An 8063-nucleotide genomic window follows, 5' to 3' on the forward strand; every position below is an offset into this window, starting at 1 on the left:
AATAATTTCATTTGGCATAAAGGATTTACACAAACAAATAAAAGTTGATCACTGTGATCCCCTCATCAGTGGTAAATGGTTTGTCTCAATGGTCTAACTATCACTTTTTTTGGACAGCTTGGTTGTGTAAGAGAAGATTAACAACAATTAACCTGCTGGCAGGATCACCAGGTGAAAATTCTAGAATGAGCCACAACCAGAATAATAAATATCAGCTGTTTATCTGTACACAGTAATCATCTATATTGCAGTAAAATGAACATTTCAAATGTCAGTTATTGACTATATTGTGTACTTTCCTGCAACAGAGGAATGATATTTTAATGAATGTTTCCGTTATGACATCTGTGATTGTGTTTCTTTATAAAAGAGGAAGGAGGTTTTTGTATGGCTCTGTATCACTGTGTGAGAGGGAGCTTATCATACTGCTGACAGTAATATCTTCCTTCATCATCTTCAGTCCCTCCAGTGATGGTTAGTTTGTATTCATTTCCCGATACAGAACCACTGAACCTGTCCGGGATCCCAGATTGCAGAGTGCTGGCCTTATAGATAAGAAGCTTTGGAGGTTGTTGGAACTTCTGTTGGTACCAGGCTAACCAGGTAGCACCATAATTAGTAATACTAGAACTAGATGTACATGTGATGGTGACTGTCTGTCCCGGGGACACAGAGATAGAATCTGGAGTCTGAGTCATCACAATCTGTCCACAGGATCCTGAGGATGGGAAGAGACATATTGATTATTGATTTCCTATCAATCCTGATGTGTGTATTTATTGTACAATGTATAGATGTATGTGCAGAGGATGATGGAAGGAGCCTCATCTCTCACCCTGAATAGAAATGAAGATGACAGCCAGCAGATAACTGGGAGAAAACATCTTGATGTTTCTGGAGGGTCAGATCCAAACTAGAAGACGTCTCCTGTACAATGAGATATATAGAGAGAGTGACAGGGGAGGTGTTCCCCCCACACACTGTGTATGCAAATACCGGGGAGATGGAAATTAGAATTCTCAGATCAGTGATCTGTGCTAGAAACACTCCAGTGAAACTCATATACAATTGATCTAAACTAAGACCTTCAATTAAAAAGAAAATCAAAGGGTGAATGATCTTTATTGCCATCTAGTGGCCATTATGCAGTGTTTTTTCTGAAACACCTCAATCAGAAAATAAAAGAATAGAATATAATGGAGTAAAACAGAACAGAATACAAAATAAAATAATAGAAGAAATAGAATAGAAAAAAGTTGAATAGGAAAAAAAGGATAGAATAGAAAATAAATGAATAGAGTAAAACAGAACAAAATAGAATAAAAAATAAAAGAACAGAATAAAGTAGAATAGAAAATAAAGGAATAGCATAGAATAAAAATAAACTGAATAGAATGGAATAAAATAGAAAGAATATAACCAGCTTCTGAAATTCAAATTTCAAATAGAAAAAATTGGAATTTGTATACAATAGAAAAGTATATAATAGAAAAGAATGTAATAGAAAAAAAAGAATAGAATAAAATGAAATAGAAATAAAGAACCTTCTTCCGAAATTCAAATTTTGAATATAATAAATTCAAATAGAATAAAATAGAATAGAATATAATAGAATAGAATATAATGAATATAACCATCTTCCAAAATTCGAATTTCAAACAGAATTCAATTTGAATGCAAATCAAATGGAATTCGATTCAAATTTGAATTGATTCAAATTTTTCGAATTCTGAAAATTCAAATCATTTCGAATTCGAATAAAATAAAACAAATTTTGGAAAAGAATTTAACAAATTTAACTCAACAAATGTATGTAAATAATGAATCAAGACAAAACAAAAATTTTTTTTGCTCTGCACATGTCTACTGCCCAGTTTTTGGCACAAAAATGTAGTCCTATCTCCAGGCAGACACAGAATGAAATAGATTTGACCACTGGGATATTTACTTTGGGTGTCAGTTGACCAGGGATAAATGTACTGTATATCTCTGGTTTAGCATATATTTTAGGCAGATATTTTTCAGATGATATATAGTAATTTCAAGATAATTATAGGTCTTGTCACAATTAAAGAATTTGTAAATCCAACATTTCATATTCCTGATATGTGGCTGCTGTTCTCCTGTTCTCTTTGTATTGCTTCCTTTGTATGAAATATTTGGTGTTTCTTGTCAGCTCCTCTGCTGTTTTACTAATAAAAACTGACCACACTATGCAGGAGAGCACAGTGTGGTCAGTTCTCTAGCTGTGCTGGGAACTCAGCCTGCTCTCTTCCAATGATCAGACTTGTCCTTAAATGTACCCACCCTCACAGCCATTCACTGGGAAGATCCAAGTGCTGCTGTTTTTCCTCCCCCAACTCTTATGCAGCTGAGAACAGAGATTATGTGATTACTTATAAAACAAAAATGAAAAAAAGATATGTATGTTTTTTATATCTATGCACAAATGTTTTGCCTTTCATTTCTATTTTAAACCGAATGAGTTGTTTTACAAGATGACCATTTACAATCGCTTTAAATAATGTGATAAATCGCTATATTTTGTGGATATTCTGACACTGTATATATTAATCAGCATATATAATAGAGATAAAATCTCTTACTATCCATTTGTGTTAACATCTCAATATTATCTCTCCTACATAGTATATCAGTAATGTTCAAATAGGCCACTAGGGGTCACTCTATCACCATTACATATACTGTAGATTAGATCACAGTTGTAATTCAAACTGCTTCAAAATCACCAGTAAGCAGTGTTAATTTCGTCAACGAAAACGTTTTCGTCAAAGATTTCGTCAGCGGCATTTTTACAATGACAAAAACGGAACGAAAAGTGCAGCACATTTTTGTCCACTGACGAAAACTATGACGAAAATTGGATCCGTTTTTGTTATCGGACAACGAGACGAAAGTGGCAAGGAGGGACGTTTACCAACTTCCGTTTTTTTAAAGAGCTCCGCCTACTTACGCAATCCGTGCCAAGTGCCAGTGACGACTCGAGTCCAAAAGCCATTGTGAGTGAGGCGAGAGGAGGACGCTACAGTCTGTGAGAGAGAGCACTCCTGAGTCCCGACGCGTCCAACTCCTCCTGACACCGCGGCCATGCCCACCGTCCAGAGGCAGAGAGTGGGAGCAGACATCAGCAGAGGCAGAGCTAGTCTTCTTAGTGCAGTACTTTGCACTGTGACTGCAGTACATAATTGTGGTGCGTACACAACAGCCAGGCCTGAGGCCTCCCCCCTCCTACCTATGCATTTTTTCTTCTAATGCCTTTTCCATTGAAATCAATGGAAAAGCATCAAAACACATGTCAATGAATGTTTTATGCAGTTAACTAAATGGCCAGCAATTATTTTTAATGATTTGTTTTGTGAAAAGATTAGAACAAGCACATTTTTGCAAGTAAAGGCAGTGAGGGACACCATATCACATGCACAAAAATGCAGGTGTTTTCCCACAGCTACAAAGCCTGTCCTAGTGGTGACCAGCGTTCTTCTAGTATGGGAAAATGCCAGTCACTGCAGTCAGTGAGCGCACTTATGTAATACGCACTAGCATACTTACCAACTGTCCCAGATTTCCTGGGACATTCCCAGGATTTGGACTCTTTTCCCGATTTTATTGTTTCCCGGGAAATGTCCAGGGAAATCCGTGTTTTTTTTACGTTTTTTCCCTGCCGCCACTAGAGGTCCGCGGCCGGCGGAGACATTGTCTCCGCCGGCCGCCATTTTTAAGAAGACCAGGAAGGCTGGGTGGCTAGACACAGCTCCTGCGTCGCCGCCCACCCTGCGCCCCGCTCCGCCTCACCCTGCCTCCCCCCCACCCCGCTGCCGGTCCGTTATGGAAAGGGGCGGGGGTTCTATTGTAACCACATGGCCGGCTGAGGGAGACATTATTTTGTATACCCCCTCCTACTAGGACACCTTAGGTAAGGGGGGGCTCCGCTGGGGACACCTGATGTAAGGGGGGGCTCCACTGGGGAAACCTGATGTAAGGGTGGGGCTCCGTTGGGGACACCTTATTTAAGGGGGGCTCCGCTGGGGACACCTGATGTAAGGGGGGCTCCGCTGGGGACATCTGATGTAAGGGGGGCTCTGCTGGTGACATCTGATGTAAGGGGGGGCTCCGCTGGTGACACCTGATGTAAGGGGGGCTCAGCTGGGGACACCTGATGTAAGGGGGGACTCCGCTGGGGACATCTGATGTAAGGGGGGCTCTGCTCGGGACACCTGATGTAAGGGGGGGCTCTGCTGGGGACACCTGATGTAAGGGGGGGCTCCGCTGGGGACATCTGATGTAAGGGGGGCTCCGCTGGGGACATCTGATGTAAGGGGGGCTCCGCTTGGGACATCTGATGTAAGGGGGGCTCCGCTTGGGACATCTGATGTAAGGGGGCTCCGCTGGGGACATCTGATGTAAGGGGGGCTCCGCTGGGGACATCTGATGTAAAGGGGGGCTCCGCTGGGGACATCTGATGCAAGGACAGACTCTGCTGGGACACCTGATGCAAGGACGGACGGCTGGTGGCAGGCGACGTGGCAGGTGACATGCTCAGGGATCCCACTGATTCGGCATTATGGTGAGTTGAATGATTTCATTTTATATTACAATGTATTAATAGAAATAATGCACTTCAATCATCCTGACACCATAACAACCATGGTGCCGGGATGATTGAAGTGCTAACACCAGGTGTTTGGAGTATCTTTATCTGCTGGTTGTTAAACTTTCTAGAATATACATATTTCCATTGTTGTGTAGGATCTGGGCCTGCTGTCCCTCCATCCCTCTCCCCCCTTTCCCTCTCCATCCCTCATTCATCTCAGACTCTAACCACACACCCTTTGAGCCACGCCCACTTAAGACACACCCACTATTTTGCATAAACCACGCCCGTTTTTCGCCATGACGCGCTTTGCGCACCACATTTTTACTTTCCCCTATACCACGCCCACGAACACATGCCCCCGCCCCCTAATTATAATAAGACTCCGCCTACAGCCAAAAAAGTGTCCCTAAACATTTTTTTTCAATGTTGGCAGCTATGCACTAGTGTGAATTAGCCCTCACTGCCCTTAGACGACCACCTGTGCAACAGTGCAACTGTGTGTGCAGGGCATGCCTCCTCAGACAGGCAGTGGCACAGTGGCATTGGCATCCAGGGCCAGGCCTTTTTGCAAATGCACTGTCGATTATTATAGGCCATCCACTCAGAGGCAGACCACCATCCAGGCTCCAGACCAGCATCTTGTGTACTGTACTCACTCCATGCCATTTATTTCCTAATTTCAGAGGCCTACTCTACTCAGACCACCATCGAGAGCAGTCCCACACCCAAGTCCGATTCCTCCTGACGCCGGCACTGCACCCGTCCCCAGAGGCAGAAGAGCACACTGAGACTGGCTGAGAGCAGACTGAGCAGACATCAGCAGACTAGTGCAGTACTTTGCACTGCAGTACAATAATTGTGGTACGTACAACAGGCCTGAGGCCAGGCCTCCCCCCTCCCCTCACTGCCCTTAGACGACCACCATCCGTGACCCTTCCAGAGCACACTGTGCAACAGTGCAAGTGCAACTGTGAGTGTGCAGGCCTCCTCTGACAGGCAGTGGCACTGGCATCCAGGGCCAGGCAGATTTTCAAATGCACTGTCGATTATTATAGGCCATCCCCTCAGACCATAATCCATGCTCCAGCACCTTGTGTACTGTATTCACTGCATGCCATTTATTTCCTAATTTCACAGGCCTACTCTACTCAGACCACCATCGAGAGCACTGCAGCATACAGGCTTCCAGTTCCTCCCCACCGTACGTCCAAGACTCCAAAGTTCAAACTATACCTGAAATGTCGGCTTCTGTGATTGTCACTGGTAGAAAGAGAAGAGAAGATCTGTGGATGTATTTTACATTTGATGTTAAGGACAACTCTTTGCAAACCATGTGGAGAGACACTCACTGGTAAAAATACAACAAACTTGAAGCGTCATTTGTGGACAACTCATCCTGAAATTCATAAAAAGGTAAGCACAGCAACAAGTGACAATGTAAAAAAAAAATAAAATGAATAAGAAAATTTCTTTTTTTTTTAAAGCGTCGCCTATGGAGATTTTTAGGTACCGTACCGTACTTTGTCGCCATTCCACGAGTGACATGTTGGTTGGGTATCTATTTACTCGGCGTAACATCATCTTTCACATTATACAAACAAATTGGGCTAAGTTTACTGTTTAGTTTTTTTGTTAATTCTTGAAAGTGTATTTTTTCCTAAAAATATGTGTTTGAAAGACCGCTGCACAAATACATTGTGACATAATCTATTGCAATGACCGCCATGTTATTCTCTAGATTCTCTGCTAAAAATATATATATATATATAATGTTTGGGGGTTCTAAGTAATTTTCTAGCAAAAAATATGGATTTTAACTTGCAAGCAAGCAACAAATGTCAGAAATGAAAGGGTTATTCTTAACTAAAAGCTGTTTTGTTGGTTGTCTGTCTATGTTGTGCACTTTAGTCACTGAAATTTAATGGGAGCGAGTAATATGATTTCATATCTATCAGCTGCTGCTTTCCCCCGAATTTAAGTATCTCATCAAAATATATGTAGAAGGATGTGGTCAATGGTCACGGGAAGGGGCTGGGGCACTGTCAATTTTGGCACAGCACAGGCACCTAAAGCCCTAAGGCCGACCCTGGCCTATACATATAATATATTATAAAGAGACTACCTGGAGCTGACTAGAGAATGTAAAATCAGAATAACTTTAATTTTCCCCCTAATTCAACCCCACAGATACAGAAAACCTCAAATGATGGACCAAGTCAAGCCAGTAGCAGTGCACAACCACAGCAACCTATTTGCACTGCTCTTTTAGCTGCTTAAAAATATAAAATTAACTCCAAGGAACAACATGCCAGGGAGGAGGACATAGCAAGGTGGATTGGGCGCACCGGATTACCAGTCAGAATGATTGAAGATGAGGACTTTGTTGGTATAATGGAGACAGTAGATAGGAAGCTGACTGTTCCAAAGAAAACTAAAATAAGCAATCTGATTGACAAACACTATGAAGATGAAAAACAAAAATTCAAAAATAGAGTGTCTGTTGCTCAGAGAGTATATATTTTCACTGATTTGTGGACCAGAAAAGGACTCTCAGCTTCATTCCTTGCCATAAGTGAATGCTACTTTTGTGTTGAACAACATAAACCCAAACACCTGTTGTTGGCCCTTGAACAAGTAGCCCACCCATTCACTGCATAGTCAATCAAATCATGTGTGGACAAATGCTTGCAAGAGTGGGGCATACCAAAGTGGAAGATCCTTACAGTGATAACAGACAACGGGAGCAATATGGTGGCAGCATTTAAACAAACCACAGCAGCAGAACCACCCAGCTCTAGTGAGGAAGACTCCCACATGACGGAACGTGACTCTGAGAGTGAGCCTGAAATTGATGATCTGCGGTGAGTGAGCCATTTTTATTATTCTTTTACATGATGATATGTTTGACACGGTGACACCAGACAATTATCACAATGGCTATGAGATGACTGATATGGGGGCGCTATCTGCTCTACTCTATGGGATGCACCTTTGTTATTTTTCCACTTTATTTGTAGTCTCGTGTGCTGTAAAAGTATTCCAAGATGTTAAGTGTTAAAATAATAGAATGGAACAGAAACTTTTTCTATATACTAAATTATGCTTATTGGGTTTTGTGTGTTCCACTTGCTAGGTACCAACAGATCGACATGGACCGGACACCATGTGTAGTGCAAACATTGCAACTTGTGGTCCACATGGTGCATAAGGAGGCAAGTGTGAAGAGAATACTGGATAAAGCAAGATCAATAGTGAACCTCTTCTGCAAGTCTTCAATTGCAACACAGAAGCTATTGGAGTATTGTGGCCTTATTCTTTTAAATGACTGCCTCACACGCTGGTCAAGTACATTCAACATGATCGCAAGACTCCACAAACTGAAAGCATCAGTCTGCCAAATCACTAACAACTTGGGATGGGACAGCTTGCTCCCTAGTCAATGGCAAAA

The 8063-nt window shown here is 42.1% G+C and overlaps 1 gene segment (V, D, J or C); it reads right to left on the bottom strand.

Moving 5' to 3' along the window:
* Positions 1-398: 398 nt before the first annotated feature.
* LOC141120113 (immunoglobulin kappa variable 1-5-like) lies at positions 399-917 on the bottom strand. The segment is given in 2 exon segments: positions 399-718; positions 836-917. Coding segments are annotated over 2 exon segments (369 nt in total).
* Between the last annotated feature and the right edge of the window lie 7146 nt (positions 918-8063).

This window comes from Aquarana catesbeiana, linkage group LG01 (assembly GCF_042186555.1).
Source record: "Aquarana catesbeiana isolate 2022-GZ linkage group LG01, ASM4218655v1, whole genome shotgun sequence".
Taxonomy (NCBI): domain Eukaryota; kingdom Metazoa; phylum Chordata; class Amphibia; order Anura; family Ranidae; genus Aquarana; species Aquarana catesbeiana.